Below are 18,329 nucleotides of genomic sequence, written 5' to 3'. Positions count from 1 at the left end.
TGGATACGAGCGTGGTCCATTAAAAATCGTGTAATATCTATATTAAAACAAACTATTTTAGACTCCTTTTGGTTATTTTGCGAAATAAAAATTCCAAATTAGTGGAATATTTTTAATAGGTATCGATTACTTTCAACTGATCCATTTAAATCGATTGCCTCCCAGACATCAATATTATTATTGAGATAGCGTATTTGTTATGAATTATAGAAATAGATATTATTATAAATCATAATAAGTAATTTCTCCAGTGATAATTTTCTCTTTCAACAACATGAACGTGCAATGGTCAACAACTTTTTTAGTTCTAATCTACTGCACATTTTGTTCAGGTATTTTATTTCATTTTATTTTATTTTTATTTTATATGGACCTATAAAGACAAAGTCCCCAAACCGCGCCTGGCCAGCGTGGTGGACTCAAGGCCTTACCCCTCCCTCATTACGGGAGGAGACCCTTGGCCAGCAGTGGGACATTAACGAGTTAAATTTATTATTATATATTTATTTATGTTTAAAGACATTTATTTTATAAATATGTTATAGAAACAACGCATAATTTTAAAATTCACACCATTATATTTAATCAACCTAAATATTTCCCATTTTTCCAAGCTTACGTTATCATAGACGGAGAAGTGCGTGTTATTAAAATAAACATCTTTCAGATACATTATTCATCTCGGTTATTCTTTGCATCGTGAATACGGAATTTCTATAAAATATTACTACGCGATTTACATTTTAAGTTTGTATAATATGAAGTGTTCCGGCAAATATATATATGTACTTACAGTGAGAATTTTACACATGGACAATCCTTAACATAATCCTTAAAATAAAAAGCTACAAAGACGCTATAAATCACGTCGAAAAGTAAATAAATTGGTTTAGTTTTTTTCAGAAACCTGAGTAGTTTTATAATTATTTTGGAGTTGTTGCCCAGTTGGCAAAAAAGGTGATTATATTTATTTACACTACTTATGTACATAATGGTGGTAATAAACAAAGGTGTAGACCGCGTTTTACCATAAATGTTTGTTTGTAGGAGAGATTATTGATTCTAAAATAAACTATAAAATATCAATCCCGATCCGGAATATAGTAGGAAAATCATGGGAAAACTCTTTAGCAGATATTACTAAACAGAAATATAACTATAGCTAATATGTGACCTTTTGAACCCTTATAATAATCGTAATTACATCTCAGTTCAGATAGCGAGATGTAATCGTTGAGTCGACCTTCATTACGTCTCAGTTATGCATCCCGTGTACGTATGTAGTGTATTATACGTTTATGATTACGTGACAACGTGTCTTTTACAAATTACGCATTTATTATGAAGTTTACCCCGTGACTGTACTGTATAGGTTTAATATTGTTGAAATAATCACGTCTGTTTTTTTATCTGATTTACCTACATTCTGTCGGTTTTAATATCTACGACCAGAGACACTTCTCATGGATAAAATAATTAGCTTCTGTCTGCGTTTTGGTAAAAAAGACATAGTTTGAGTACAAACTCACGTCGCTCCCTCTTCACATAATGTGGTTAAAAAGTTGTTTTAGGTATTTTCTTTATGAGTTCATTGTTTCATTATACACCCGTACACATATAAGAATATATTATAATGTAAAAGAAAATCATAATACTGTATTTTTTTTTTCGTTTTACGTAGAGATTTCATAAATACCGTGAACTAAAACACAAACTTCCAGAATAGAACTGTGACTAGGTAATTTCTTCAAAAAATTGAACAGCCATTTAACATTTTGTTTATAAATCTTTGCCAATTTATTAAAATGTAATAGTTTGCGTACATTAAATAATGAAACACTAAGCCCCGATATCTATTCTTGGCCTATCTTAAGGAAGTAACTACTATAATGATATCTTATCAAATATCATGCTATACGTAGTTTATATACATAGATCATTATCTAAAATGACTCTCAGTAATCTGTCACGAAAACAACATAATAACATGGTTTTTATATGTCACCGTTCAAATTTGAAATACGACTTTTGCGAGGTTGACTAAAATATAATCATGTATTGTTTATAGACATATTTTAAAGCCAAAGTAAAATTGAATGAAGATTAGGTATTAAATATAAGGATTGAAAGAGCTATCGAAAATACAGTTTTTATTGAATTGATTTGATGTAAATGATAAAAAAGAAAACTCCTAAAAAGCTTTTTACATAACACACTTTTTTTATTAATAACCTATGAATGTTATCTATAAAGAAATGAGTGACATTTCTGACCCAATACTATCACCGAACTTTCCGTCGATGAAAAAAATATTGTCACTAGGGTTGTCAGTTACAAGTGCGACTCATTGTTGACTTCATATTTCTGTGCTTCTCTATTACAGTAACGTTGTTTTTTTTTTTGTATAATTCCTTTTCTTAAATCAGTAGTAATCTGTCATTTAAAAACTAGAAAAACATCGTAAACAGCATCTTTCAGGCAGATTTATGATTATCCAGCGAAAGTAAAAATTATTCAAAATCAATACACTGCAAAAATTAAAATAAGAAACAGTGTAAATAGTTTTCTTAAATAAACTACTGGAATAATTTAAGAACGTAGTAAATTCTTCAATTCATAACTGTTTGAAATTTAAAAAAGTTACATATACGTCATACAGAGTGGCTAGAAAATGGCCAACCCTAAAAATCACAGCACACCGACACGGTTCGATTACGGCATTGTCACAAATGTATTATCTTGTGTAATTATCACAGAACAGAAGCGTTGACAATCATATCTCCGAACAATGTGTTCAGCCAACCTTACAACAAAATGATGAGCGAACAAACAGAAATGATAATAGCGACATACGTGCTACTAATTGAATCAATAGCTCATAGGCCTAAGAGGTCGGAAGTGGTGACGCTTAAGTGATATGGAAATGATACCCACAGGAGTACCCATCCTTAATAGAATAGTGGCATAGAACCTTCGTACATCAATTACTTTAGCTACGAAGCCCCGCATTTCATTATGTTGGCTAACTTATTAGGATTTTTTGTTTTGATTTGTGCAGTTGCTTTTGTTAGTTGCTCAGTACTTTGACAACCACTGCGTTAAAAAGTAATGTATTATTACATTTAGAATAGCTAACCTTTAGCCAATACCATATAATACTTTTTTATAATGTCAGCCTAAAATCGTTTAAGCCTATTCTATAAGTCGGTAGGTATCGTGCGTTAGTTTGCAGTATGTACGAGGATGGTGGTTACAAAACTTAACAGAAATAGATCTACATTCTGCTTCTCATATATCGGTGTTTAAGAACATATTCTATAGAGTTCAGTCGGTCAAACGCCTTGAAGACATTGCAAACACGCGTTTTAATGACCGTAGGGGCACGTTCTTAGAACTTCATGATTGCGTCCAGAAAAGCGTAAAATGTCGTAGGAAACGTACCTAAACCACCTAGTATATAAAGATTTATGCGTTCTAGGCGTGACTGATTTGAAATTTTGCTTCAATTATAATCGGCAAATACATGTTTCTGTTGCAACAACCTATACACAAGTAATAGAAGGTTTTAGGCTTATTAGAGCATAAGAAAATATGTTTTCGCTTGTAGAGATAATTGTTAAAATATCCTGAATATTGTAACACTAATGAATCATATTAATTGTGCTATCAAAGTTATCTTGCTTTATCATAGGGAATTGTCACGATTTCAGTTCCTCATATAAATTATCTTATCAGCGCGTGAACGTGATTTATTCGCATTATTTATGCGAAAATCTACGATACAATAATCTGTCTGGTTTCATAAAAATATAACTTAATAATTTTGGCGATTATTTTGGTTTTTCTTAGAGATCGATGCTGAATACAATACAATTCAAATAAAATATCATAATTATTTATTTATATCCTAATTGACTTCTGTTCGTGTAACTAATAATATCTATAGGTTAATCCCGGCTTTAAACTATTAAAGTAAGAAATAGTTACCTTCTTCTTTTTATCTCTGCACCACCCCAAGGAAGAGTGACTCAGAATGCCTTAAGCATTAAGTCCTTTTAAATTTTTCTGCATATAAAGTCAATAAAAAAAAAAGTTTTATTGCGTAATTGACAAACATAAAAAAGGCACGATTTGTAATATTACTACCGACATGTTTACGCTCGCTATACCATTATTAGGTGAACGACTTCGTTCGTATCGAAATACAGGTTTTTATCACAAAACTTTACAAAATAAGTAACAAAATTACTATGTAAAAACCCAACGTATTATTATGTACGTCAATAAATTCTTATCGTAGAACAATTGTTTCCTTAAATTCTGTTTAGAACTGTATTATCAAAGCCAAAGTTTTGCTTTAATATTTAGGACTTTAATTAATCTGTCACCTGTTCATTTCCCAGGTGAGTCAAAAGGTCAATAGTATGAGAAATACACATTACTATAGTATAAAACTTTAATAAACTTATCAACTAGGTGAAAGTAATTAAAAATATACAGTTAGTAGGATTTTATACACGCACTTTAATTTAGCTCTAGTGTAAATCAGATTGTTATCTGAAGCTTGTTTTACCGTGGAAATCATTAAAAAATTAATTACTACTGACCTAAATATTAATGCAGGAAAATGAGAATTGTGTGTTACGGTGGTATCAGCTAGTTTAATTTTGAAGGTAGGAATTATTACTACGATGCAATCGTAAGCATTTGTTAACCTTAATATAACAGAAACTAGCGATTTAAATATTATTTGTGACCTATAAACGTAAAAATTATTTTACAGTTTTTCATGTGCCTACTTTCTGCGACTTCAGGTAATTTCATAGTCAAGTCACTTTATCTGTTACATATATGCGCTAACCAACACATTTTTTATGTTAATTCATATTCAACAAATCATTTACATTTTATCAAAAAACCTTGAACGTGACAAGAACTTACGTACTCTTATCCTTACCCAAAATCGTGAGCAGAGGTATAGAAAATACATTTGGTCATTTACATATTACATACAATATTTGTCCCATGTTATAGAGGGCAAGTTTGTTGCCATACCAGGCACTGACTACAATAAAACATCCTGAACTCACATTCGTTCTACCAAAACGCGTACGCAGGGCACAACGTTAATCAGTGTTTCTAATTCTAAATATCAATGGGAGTTATATGAATTTTTAACGCAACAATCCGGGTCAGGCTGGCCCTTGTATCTGAGGTCGGCCCCGGCCTGTCACGGGCTTACGGCTCACTACGACGTCAACTCGTTTGTGTGAGTGTACTTTACACGTATGTCGCTGTTAGAATGTGAAACCGGTTCTTTTAGACCAGTGGCTCCCAACCAGTGGTCCGCGGACCACCAGTGGTCGGTTGAATTCAAAATATGGTCCGCAAATGATGTTAAAATTTAAAAATTTCAGGATGATTATTACACTTTTTTTAATATACTTATGAAGTGGACTCTGCTAGCAAGAATGATATAAAAGTGGTCCCGGACTAAGAAAAGGTTGGGAGCCCCTGTTTTAGACAGTGACTGGTTTGAAGGACTCTGTGGTATTTGAAACGACTAGGTTTTTTTGTGGTTGTAAACTGATTTATAATTGTGTGGTTAGAGCTTTTATTAACAGGAGATGTTTTTGTTATTTGTTAATAGTTGAACAATATCAGCGTATCGTTATATTTGGGTGTAAAATATGAAAAAGGATGTTATATATTCTAACGTAAAATAAACAGACGATTATAGTTTTTGTTAGTATAATAACAATATCCGGTAGACCAAGTGTAACTAAAATCGTATGCAATATATTTACATTCGAGTCACGCACTGCATACAAATAACTACGTACCATAATATATTTTTATTATAATATGTATTAGCAATTACGATCAAAGATTTAATAAAGCATACAGTCAATTGACATTTCCGTCATAAGTATAAATTAATTATGGACTGAGTAATATAATCAAATATATTGTAATTGTAGATAAGAGACTGCAATACTGGATGACTTTTAAAAATAAGTATTGAACTCTCGGGAATGTTTTATTTCCCACAGACACTAGACAGGTATCGAATACTATACCTGGGAAATAATTCACGTTTCCTGCAATTTTGTCTTCTACAAAAGCACTTAATAACTTGCAAAGATTTACCCCCGGTTTCTGAGGTACATTTAGCGGTAGTTTATCTATTCATTAGCGTTAAAACTCATACAAAAAAAACGCTATTTATAAGATAAACTTCCGCTAAATGTACTCAGAAACCGGGGTTAGTCATTTAATTAATATTTTAATATTATTTATTGCCAGTAACACGTGTGCCCAGTAGTTAACAAGTGCCTCGTAAATAAATATAGCTGCGGCTTTGCTGCATATTAGTTAAAATGTAAAACGTTTTCAATAGGCACTAAAATTATACTAATACTTACTGTACGTTACGGTACACATAAAAACATACACTTAGGAACATAATTTACGTAACAAGAACTAAATAAATGTATTGTAAAAATAAATAATACTTACATACATATACATACTTAATAATATCACACCCGTTATAATGACGAAAACTAACGAAGGTTCAGGCAACGGTGTATGAAAAGGGGACGAACCTATTGCCGAATAAATTAAAAGTTTCTAAATAGTATAGGTATTTTTATTTTGGATTCAATGGGTTATTAGTTTAGCTTTGTACTTCACACCAGTTCTTATTCTGGGTCGATACGAATGTGTTTTAAACTCATGTTATACAAAACCTAGTCCAATGAGTGAAGATTTCTCAAAGCAATTTCCGTAACTACTTACAGAAATAAACATAACTAGAGTAATCTTATAAAGTACCCATTATAAAAATAGCTTAAACGTGAACAAAAATCACTTTAAATTGCAGTTCAATCTTGTAATCATGAAATGAAAATAGATTCTTTGTTTGTTCACATACTAAGACCGATCATATTTGTATGAACCTTCTTTGCAATTGACCGTGCAATATAAAAAAATATATATCTATTTCAAAGAAGAAACTTTCAATATATTTGTGAAATAAATATTGTGTCTCGAAGTGAAACGTTGCAATGTTTTCTAATAATAAAGTGTATTTATTTTTAATCTTGACTACTGTGATGAAAATAGCTGGCACTGTCACAGACTACAAAAAAATTATTGGCGCCTACGTCGGTAATTGTCATTGCATACTATATGATTATATAATTCTTTTTTGTAACACATTATGTTTATAAATATACAAGTAGATCTATGCGAATATTTAGTGAGAGGATTTGGTCTCTGGTCTCTGCCTACCCTTGTGGGAAGTATTTTATGTATGTATGTATGTATATATGTATGATTTGTCGTGTCGTGTAAACGGCAACAATGATTTGTAAGATTTAACTATACCAAGATTTTAAAAACTACTTTGAAATGAAGCTACTGATTTAGACTTTCATTCTAACTCGCTATCTTCCTAAGCGATATTTAGAAATTAATAAGTGCAATATATTATGAACTATAGATGTCAATATTTGAGCAAAATTGTTGTTCTTATTTTTTGTATTACATTCCCTGTCGGTTTTTGCGTGTAATAATCAACTATAGAGATAACTTTTCAGAAGATTTCGAATATTTCGTTTGACAACAATAGAAAACATAAAACCGGCACAAAGTTTCTCATGAAGACCCAATAAAACAAAATGGGTTATATTAAATTACGCAGAGTAACTAGGGTAAATAAAATAAAATTGTAAGACAGTTTTCATTGATTGACGTAACAGCCGGATTGAATGCGTAATATGGAAAACAAAGGTACATATAAAATACTTTATGGGGAAAATAATAATAATATTTACGTTAAACTTTTAAAATTATTGAACTTTATACTATATTTTTTCGACTGTATATTAACTAAAATATGTTTAACGACATTCGGTTCTTAATGGATCATTGTATTTCGTAAGAGTTACATACGTACGTAAATATGTATAATAATTCTTATTTATTATCAATTGTTAAAAATTTCAGCATCATTGTACTGACATAATTTTACAATATTGTTTTTATTTTTGTTGCAGGAATATTGCCTGATAGAGCAAATAGAGTAGAAGATATATACTTAAGATTTTATAATGGGTAAGTTTATATTAAACCTGTTCAAGAATGAACTTCATATTGCAATAATATAACGTTTAATCTTAACATTTTTCATTACATCACATTTTCATTCGTGGTTAGAATAATACAAGTAGTTCTTTAACAGTTATTTGTATTAGTTGTGGAAGCAATTCGTTCCTCCGGGCTATGAGAGTGCAAAAATAGAAAGTGTACCTGTGTATTTCATTGTGCACACACTAGAAAATTATAAACAAAGCCAAGCACAATTGGCCGGTTCCAATAAAACTAGCCAAAGTAACCAAAGTCTGCCAAGGGAGCATTTTTATAACACTTTATTTGTTATTATTCGTACTTTACTTACTATAGTACCCAAACATATTCTCTACTTACTCGTTTTCATTCTAAAACTTATCTGTTACACAAATCTGAACTCCATTACTACATAGTGCGGAAATGAATGGGAGAAAATGGAATGGTTATTGGAAAACTCATCGCATTGCTGTTTGTCACGCGACGAACGCTATGCAAACGTATTCATTTCATTCAAAGTCTAGAATAGGCTATGAACTAAGCTCTACTTAACTCTATGTAGTTAACATTGTTTTCGGATGTAGTTTAGAAGTAAATTTGACAAATCAAAAAACTTGCAAGCGATAAAAAATCTAAAATTATTTCGCTTTTCCGTTGTTTTGTAGTATGAAGACTATAAGTTCTCTGTTTAAGCTATTTTGGAAATGAGAGTTTACTTTAATAAATGTATATTGCATTAGAGTTCACTACGAACAAGCAGAATATAGGCCTGATTTATCTAATAACCAAAGTATAAAAGTCTCAAAATTGAATTTTACTCATTTTTTTTTCCTCTATTAAATAACGGTTCTATAATATATTTGAAATTTCGTTTGCAGGCGGACATGTGAAGATTACGTCGACATTCCTCTTAGTCAAGCCAGTCGGTTATTCGATATCAAAGGCTTCGATAAAAACAACCCCACGGTGTTCTACATCCATGGCTTCATCGAGGTGGCAGCGCAGGAGAGTATCCAGGTAAATATCGACTTAATAAATTACGTGATTAAAAAATTTAAATTTATTTTCTGTATCATAAATATATAGTTTTATGCCCTAGTTTGATATGGTTTATTATAAAACCTTATGAGGCGGCCATTGCGAGAAACTCATTCAAAATAGTTTCACATTAATTTTATTAACTATATTTCATGCGTAATCCTCTGTAAAACTATACAATACTTGCGTTCAACAACCTGACCCAAAAAACATCGACTCCTTGTGATGTCATTGTCATCGGTGTAACACGATAGCACCCCTGTGCCTATCTTTAATTAATTGAATTAATTTATTATTTAGGTCACCGTCACACCATTAATATACTTATGGCTGTTATACGGCAATAGTATCGATACCTATGATTGACTCAGGAGATATCTATACTAATATTATAAAGCTGAAGAGTTTGTTTGTTTGAACGCGCTAATCTCAGGAACTACTGGTCCGATTTGAAAAATTCTTTCAGTGTTAGATAGTCCATTTATCGAGGAAGGTTATAGGCTATATATCATCACGCTACTACCAATAGGAGCAGAGTACCAGTGAAAAATGTTACAAAAACGGGGAAAATTTTTAACGCTTATGTAACGCAAGCGAAGTTGCGCGGGTCATAAGATACTTATACAATTTCAGACAATATTTTGTAATTAGATTGTTACAGGCTTTGGAATAAAAGATTGGTTAAGGATAACTGTCTACTGTTATTACTTAGATGCACAATGCTTATCAAATAAGCTATAGCAACCTTTAAATTATTCACCGTGCGTAAGACCCGTTGTACATCTTAGTTTTATGTGTAAAAGCCGCAACAGTTTAAAGTCGTGTCTATCTTTACTATCTTTACTAATATTATAAAGCTGAAGAGTTTGTTTGTTTGAACGCGCTAATCTCAGGAACTACTGGTCCGATTTAAAAAATTCTTTCAGTGTTTGAAAGCCTATTTATCGAGGAAGGCTATAGGCTATATATCATTACGCTACGACCAATAGGAGCAGAGTACCGGTAAAAAATGTTACAAAATCGGGGAAAACTTTGACCCATTCTCTCTTATGTGACGCAAGCGAAGTTGCGCGGGGCAGCTAGTTCATTATAAAATGGAACATTTTTTTAATAATACGGTTCTTTTTTTTTAGTAATACTCATATATTTTAGTTATAACATTATCGTAACTTCTAATTCAAAACGTAATACTTTCATAATCACTTTTTTGCATCATGCTGTTATTAGACGTCGAAATACAAAAAGATAAGCTTTAAAAAAGGAGGAAAATTCGCTCTATTATTTTATCATCGCATTCCATCAGTATTTACCAATATTGCTAATTAAATTACCCAATATACTGTAGTAATATTTCACACACGTGTAGAAGTGTGCGATGATTAACACGTCTGGTATTCCCGGTCTTGCAAAACAGAACTTAGAATGCGAACATATCCGCAAACTAGCGAAAATTCATGCAGGTTTCATTATTTTTCGTAAATGTGGAATAAAAAATGCGGCCGTAAAGAAATTATTTATTTCTGATAAGGATAGATTTGTCTATATGTCATTTATTTCGTTACTGTATCGCGCGTGAAACAGACTACTAGTTTTTATTGACCATATTATAAACAATTAGTTCTGCTTAATTTGGGATCGCTGCTGCTATTTATAACAAAACATACTTGTTACTATGATATTTTAATCATATATGTTCTATACCATTGTCCCACGCTAGGTGGGGTCGGCACAACATGTTTTCCTCTTCCACTCATCCCTTTCAGCCGTCAACTCTGTATTCACCCCTTTCTTGTTCATATCCTCTTTCACACCATCCATCCATCTCTTTTTTGGTCTTCCTCTACTTACATGTCCGCTTACATTCATATTCATCACTCGTCTCGTAACATGGTAACATACTATGATATTTTAGTCATATTTCAAATATAAACTCATGTGTATTAATCAACTTAGAATAGGCCTGATGTAACAAAAAATGTTGGCAACAAGCTACAAAAAGTATTTCAATCTTCATACACAAAAAAATCAAATATTTTGATTCGCAAAAACGTGATAACCGCTGCCTATATTACAGAACTTGGTATTTGTTTCTCACATTAAAAATAGACAGTATTAAATAGATTATTATATTCTAGAACATTTTTAATAAGGTTTGTAATTAATGTTGTCGTTTGTTGTTTTCCAGGTCATGGTGAACGCGTATTTAGAAGCGAGGCCTGGTACCAACGTCGTTCTTCTCGACTGGTCCAATATGGCACATGGCTCTTACTTAGTTAATGCAGCTAGAAACACTAAAAAGGTGAATATTTATTTAATTAAGCATCATGTAAAATAGATTTTGAGTTTTCTGAACTTGTTGATCGATTCACTACTACTATTCTCTACGACTATCGCCGACCAGCAAGCTATTGACAAATTTTGTACGATAGCCTGATCTAAGAACATCTACCGGGTGCCGTTAGAACCATTTTTGTAGTACATTTTAAACTTCCAACACTCGATAGATTATAGAGAATTGCAATGCTGGTAATTAAAAGCCAATGCGCAGGTTTCTCATGTTCCTATTTTAATGAAGAGAGTTACTAATTTCCTCAGAATGATCGTGTAGTTAACTAACCTATCGTACAAACATAACTTTTCTGTCTAATCTAACTTGATTTATTGTTTCCGTTAAATGCAATTTAAATTCATAAAAGTATCTATATTAAGGGCTATTGCACATAAAAGTAGTTGGCAATGAACAAATATGTTTTATGACATTTGAAAGCCATAAAAACAGATTAAAGATTGGCTTAGAAGGGAAATATACAACATGATATATTTCGTAAAAAAACCGCGGCGGTGAACTTGTTGAGTTCAAATTTCTCAATCGAAGATCAAGGCTGATCAGTGTTTTGTTGCTTGTTCGTTTGCGTGGGCATTGATCAAAACAACTACTTTTGATGAAGGCAAACTGGACTTTTTTTGTTTCATTGATTTAAATCCGGACGTGGTCAAATATTATAAACATTAATAATAAATTGGTTTTTAGATTTTAGTTTGAAGTTTGTTTCTATGATTTTATAATGTCAATACTTTATATATTAAAATGTTATGGTTGAAATTTCAAGACAATGAACCAGACAACTGATTTTCTAATATTTATTTAACGTAATTGATATAATATAATTTGATAAGCGGTAGGCGTTAACAGTAAATCACAATATACATTTTTAAACATATACTTACATAATAAGTAATAATAAATATTTAAATTTTCCAGGTTGGCAGTGCAGCCGCAGAACAACTGAACAAATTACTAGAATCAGGTCTTTTACTAGAGAAATTCCACGTAATAGGCCACTCCTTAGGCAGCCATGTAGCTGGCTACACCGCTAGAGAACTTAAGAACAAATATAGCAAAGTAGTGAAAAGGTAATGTTCAGTTACTGAATAAAGCTTTTGAAAAGCAATAATTAATAGTAGTGCTTTCTTTGACTAGTCAATAATACGATTTTTCGAAAACATAAACAATTACAAAAATAAAAAAAAAATAGGCTGTAGAGCGAACAGTTCGTCATTCCTGAAAAAAAGAGTATAATAATCCCGTCTCTAAAAACAGACCCTCGAATAGAAACACTGCAACATGTCTCTGAGATATGAGCATACATAATATTGACCCTGAAATCGATTAGTGACATCTACTTTTGTTCCTTTATAGACTGCTTAGTATCCCCTTTAACTATATCTAGTACTTCGACGTATAGGGCACTCTCCCTTTCTTTTACTATCAATATATATTTTTTTTCTTTTCGTTTTAGATTTTGTATATATAATAGTAATTTTTAAATATTCTTTAACTATATCTTCAATCTATTAATTTCGTATTCCAAATATTTCAGATTAACAGCCCTCGACCCTGCTTTTCCAGCGTTCTACCCTGACGGTGTGGTCATGGAACACGTCAATGCGAAAGACGCAGAGTTCGTTGACGTCATTCACACAGATGCCGGAGGTTATGGCGCTCCAGTGAGAACTGGGACCGCAGACTTCTGGCCTAATGGAGGCAAGAGTGTTCAACCTGGATGCCCTCGGTTCGCCCCAGTCCCATTATCAGACGATAGTAAGTCATTTGACTTTTGTTTTTGGGCTGATTTTTCCATGTGGCGTAACTTTATTTGAGGATTAACTAGACCTTTTACAAAGGGCCAGAATTATACCTAAAATAAAGTTATGTTTGGAGAAGTCAACCTTAGTTAAATAGGTAATGGACGTACGAGTAAGGAATTACTTGTGAAACAAGCAGAAGTTGCCTTCTTACTCTCCAGCGTGTATTGTCCATTGTGCATTTGACGGCGCCACGGCGCGGTTTCTTCGCTCGATTTCCACCCAGTAAACATTTTTGTAAACTACAGATGGGTGTCTCGGGTCTGGCTGCACCCTGTGTCCGTCATTTGCATGCACTTCGAAACGAGATACAATACCGAATAAGAAAGTTGTTGGTAATAGAGAGTTTTTTTTTTATTTTGGTATCAATGGTATAATATATCTTTATGGGGGTGGTAAAATAGATTTATAAATAATAGATATAATCAGTTCTGTAAAGATTTTTAACGTGTTTTGTTAAATTTTCCAGACTTATGCAGTCACTGGCGGTCGTGGCGGTTCTACGCGGAATCTGTGATAAACCCTGAAGCGTTCCCGGCGTCACCCGCGGAGTCCTATCAAAAGTTCAGAGAGAATCCTACTCCTGAAACGGGAATGGTGTACATGGGCTTAAACTGTGATAATAGGTAAGCAGTTTATGCTATGACCAATTTCTAAATTACTGTTATTTATTTACTAAACTTAAATTCACATAAACTAACGCTGAAATTTACTATCACCATGGCCACCTCTGGTTGCCTATCCATTACGAGTACAAGACTAACCATAACGTTAACAGGTTCAAATTCTATTTGAAGTTGCTGAATGCTTTAAATCAGGCGTTCATATTTTTTTAATTTCCGAGAACACTGTGACTTAGCAGATTATATTGTCAAAACTTTGCATCGTATCTGTGCCTGACCTAAGACGAGTTTTACCCTCTTATTCCCTGTTTTTGTAATTTGACAAACAAATCACATTGTTCTTATCATCAGGTCAGGTCACAAACCTTCTTCTGTACTGTTTATTGAGCTCTAATGGACCATAATAAATATATTCTACAGCGAAAATGTGTTTTTTCTTATTTCAGTGCACAAGGATCGTACTATTTAACTACGAACGGACAAACACCGTTCGGTAAAGGAATGGACGGCTTGTACCCGAAAAGTAAAAAGAATAATTCCATAAAGAAGAATTAGAATAAAAAACTTAAGTACAGTCACGAGCAAAAGTATGTATGCACTTTTAAATTTTCACTTGCAATTTTTAGTCTGAAAAAAAAATCGAATTGTTGCTATTACTCAAAATTACACACGAGGTTATTGTACAATTACTTTGGAGCTAACATTACTTTTTTTCTATTATCCTTGATTAAATATGTGTTGAAAATGTGACAGTGTATACATATTTTTGTTTTTGATGATACCTTTTTTAATGTATATACTTGAGGTATCGCTACATTAAAGCTGTAAGTAGCAGCGTAGACTATTTATTTTTGTTCAGAATGAAGAATAGCTGGATAATAATTTTGTTTTCCGGAAAAAAACTAATTTTTAACCAATATGTAAAATTGTTCAATATCAATAAAAAATGATAGTCTACCGTAACCTCAATGTATTAATATTTAAGTAGGAAAATGTATAGTATTTTAAGTACAGAGTATATTGAAAATGAACTTAAACCATTACTGAGCTACTATTTCTGACATATATGAGGTGAGCTAAGCTTTAGGCACAATCACTGAGCTGACCGATGACGGTCGTTTTAAACGTTTAATCTACCTTGGACCACCATCATTCATAGTTTTTTGTCATTTAAATTTGTGTGGTAAGATGAACAGCGCCTCTAGCGTATGTTTTGAGAACTAATGTAGTACGGGCAGTAATTCGTTTTATTCATACTCCTCTCGTTATGTTGTTCAGTCTACCCTAGTGGGAACTTTGGAGAGGACCGACCGGTAATGAAAACGGCTTTAAACATTTTAAAAGTTATCAGAAATTATTTTTAACAAGAAGTTTTTTGACAATCAAAATACTTAAATACGTAACGAACCTATTCTGACTTCTTAGTGAATATATGTATTTCGAGTTATTTTTGACTACACTATTACTATTAATATACATATATTATAAAAAGTACATTACTTATATAGACAGGAACTAAAAACTGTATATTTAAACATCACAAATATCACTAAATTATTGTACCTTCTAAAATAAAGTATCACATTCTTATTATTTTTGTCCCAAATATTATAAGCAAAATATTATTTTACAATATTTTTGCTAAGTACATTATATTCTTTATAAGAACTCATTCAAAAATTGAGTAAATGTTATTATTATACTACAAATTTTTGATTTTGAGAACACACTTAAAATTATAATTGTACAAAGATGTTACTTTAGTACTTAAACATCGTAGAAAAAGCTTCATGGGCATGAAGATCACACATTATACTAACCACTCGGCACTAAGGTTCGGCCGTGTGTTTCTTACTGTAATATAAAACTATGATTGTATAAGACCAGACTATGATTGTATCATGAACACTAGAAAGAAATGCGGCATAAATCAAACACTATGGGAACGTTATAGATATGGTGGCACAAAATCAATAATATTCATTGAAATAAGGATATGTGTGGATGATGTACGAACAAATAACTGTCACAGTTTTTCTGAAAATCTGATCATTTTTATTTGGAGTTGGTAAAACTGACCTTAAGAATCTCATGATTCGTTAATGAATAAATTAAATGATTCATTAAAATGTTATTGTTAATTTGAGAATAAATAGAACACTGTTATTTATTGCCACAATGCCTTTGGTAAATTCTAAGAATTTGTACCTAGGTATAGATATTAACTTATATTTAATGTTATAGAAGTCCACAAAAACTCTGACCTCAAGATTGATCGTTAATCCCCCGTTTCAGGGTTGGTATCCAAAAAAAAATCGAAAATTATATTGGTTGAGAAAAAATATATAACTTTCCTTGAATTATATAGAAAGCCTAAACATTCAATGTAAATAATATAGAAACGCACAATATTACATAAGATAGAAATTATATAGATTATATAATTATAGAGAAATTCTCATTCATGTGTAATACGCTTTGGTGGACTCAATATGATATGACTAGGTATTTGTATTAATATAAAAAGGCGTTTTAAAAAAGATTCAGAGGAACCTATAATCCCTAATAATAAGACAGACATAAGACAGCCTTATAGAGAGCCTTGTTTGCAAGGATCGCGGCTGGCAGAGGTACATGTGTAGAATTAGGAATTTAGTGCATTACTGACCCACAGGCGAATGCAGCTGATGATGCCCTGGTTGCTACAGCGACTTTGTTTTGGGAACTTGCATAATTACTTATTGTAATTAAGATACATCACGCGAGTCAAGGCTCTACTAAGTGGTCCGACAATAGTTGTAACAATCGAGCTATCGAGGTTTTTGTATACAAAACGCAGTGAGCTCCTCTAACGTCTTCTGAAAAAAAGATTCTTTACAAGAAATTACAAACGTGACACGACAATGCCGTTACAAAAGTCTAGCTGTTGAAAGCTAAATGAATTTTAACCAAAAGTGTGAAAAAACCCTTCATTCACTACATTAAACTCTGTGTTAACGACGGGGTAAAACTGCTAGGCATCACAAATACGTAGTTTTAGAAATTCATTAGTGTTCAATCGGTACTTAAGGGAACAATTATTGTTTTATTTAAGCACAATAAAAATGTACAATATTATATATTTTGTTGTTTATTTAATGTAATATCTGTTTAAAAATAAAAAAATGTTTAACTTCTCTGCATTGTTTTATTTTCATATGGTTTAAGCTATAACTGTTTTTATTACGTCTGAAGTGAAACTACACTTAAATAAACTAAATATTTGTCTCATAATGAGTACAACTCTCAGAACTGTTTAAATCTAAAGCAGAAGCAGTCACGTCAAACAACGATACATAAACAAAAGTTGATAGAAGAAAAGGCAACGCATTTTCAATTCATACAAGTTTATTCAATACTGCCTAAAAACACAATAACGAGTTTTTTATTAAATTCATTCATTCTATATACTCGTTACACAATGAACTATAAAACAATAGTATATAGGCTCAAACAAAAGGCTCTTTAAATATCGACAAAAACCTCGCCAAAAGATTTAGTAGTTATGTATAATTCATTTGGATTAGTCAACTGTAGAAGTTGGAAGTGTACATAAGAAAAAGCTAGCCTTATTAAAAATGGTGTGCGGAATATTTTCGTTAAGTATTATTTTATATCTTTTGTATCTAGTTCATGATGGGCGAGACTGGTGACAGATTAGACACCACACGATGGACATCTTTGGCATTGCAAGACCATTATGGCGGAGTATGGCACGCTACAAATAGGTTTGGAAGGAAAAGGGGAGGGCCTTTGCCTTGCAATGGAAAACAGGAAGGGCCATTAAAGAAATTATTATTTAGAAATTGAAATAAAATGTAATTATCTAAATAAATCAAGTCGCAGTCAACCCGCATTTGGCCAGCGTGAACTTTTTGACTGAAGGCCTAACCTCTCCCTCATTACGGGAGGAGACCCTTGCCCAGCACTGGGACAATAATGGGTTAAATTTATTTATTTATTATAGATAATAAAGTAAGTAAAATTCGTTTATTTTATTCTTGAACTGTGTCAATAAAGTTTTTTTATTCTAATTTCAGTTTTGTAGTGGCAAGTGTTGCTGCATACAGTATATACCTGTTCTATCAAGATGTAGAAGCAAAAGTGATTGGTTTCTTCAAGAAAGGCACATGAAATGAATCGTGTTTTTGTTTAGTTTTCAACAAAAATGCGTCTGTGTAATCATTATTTTGTTATAGTCGCTCAAAAAGGCTATATGTTATTATGTGATAATAATTAGGTGATGATAAGTATAATATATTAAGCGTAATGTTGTATTTATTTTATTATTTTACGTGTAAATGTTTCTTATTATTTGTGTGCTGTGGCGCAATTTTCTACAGTTAATAC

The 18,329-nt window shown here is 32.0% G+C and overlaps 1 protein-coding gene across 4 annotated transcripts in view; it reads left to right on the top strand.

Annotated features, from left to right (window-relative positions):
- LOC142975542 (pancreatic lipase-related protein 2-like) overlaps positions 1-17,116 on the top strand; it is a 31,017-nt gene extending 13,901 nt beyond the window's left edge. The window contains exons 1-9 of one of the 4 annotated variants that reach the window (XM_076118459.1): positions 239-332; positions 8,064-8,121; positions 9,012-9,150; positions 11,357-11,470; positions 12,434-12,585; positions 13,053-13,273; positions 13,566-13,652; positions 13,787-13,943; positions 14,387-17,116. In XM_076118459.1, coding sequence (XP_075974574.1) covers positions 275-332; positions 8,064-8,121; positions 9,012-9,150; positions 11,357-11,470; positions 12,434-12,585; positions 13,053-13,273; positions 13,566-13,652; positions 13,787-13,943; positions 14,387-14,495 — 1,095 coding nt within the window. In that variant the 5' untranslated portion in view covers positions 239-274 and the 3' untranslated portion in view covers positions 14,496-17,116. Of the gene's footprint in view, positions 1-238; positions 333-8,063; positions 8,122-9,011; positions 9,151-11,356; positions 11,471-12,433; positions 12,586-13,052; positions 13,274-13,565; positions 13,653-13,786; positions 13,944-14,386 lie in introns of those variants that run through there. The other 3 variants (XM_076118460.1, XM_076118461.1, XM_076118462.1) reach the window with 3 other exon arrangements.
- Positions 17,117-18,329: the final 1,213 nt, after the last annotated feature.

This window comes from Anticarsia gemmatalis, chromosome 9, assembly GCF_050436995.1.
Source record: "Anticarsia gemmatalis isolate Benzon Research Colony breed Stoneville strain chromosome 9, ilAntGemm2 primary, whole genome shotgun sequence".
In the NCBI taxonomy this organism is placed as follows: Eukaryota; Metazoa; Arthropoda; class Insecta; order Lepidoptera; family Erebidae; genus Anticarsia; species Anticarsia gemmatalis.
Note: the sequence above shows the minus strand (reverse complement) of the source record. Positions and strands in the feature narration are given on the sequence as shown.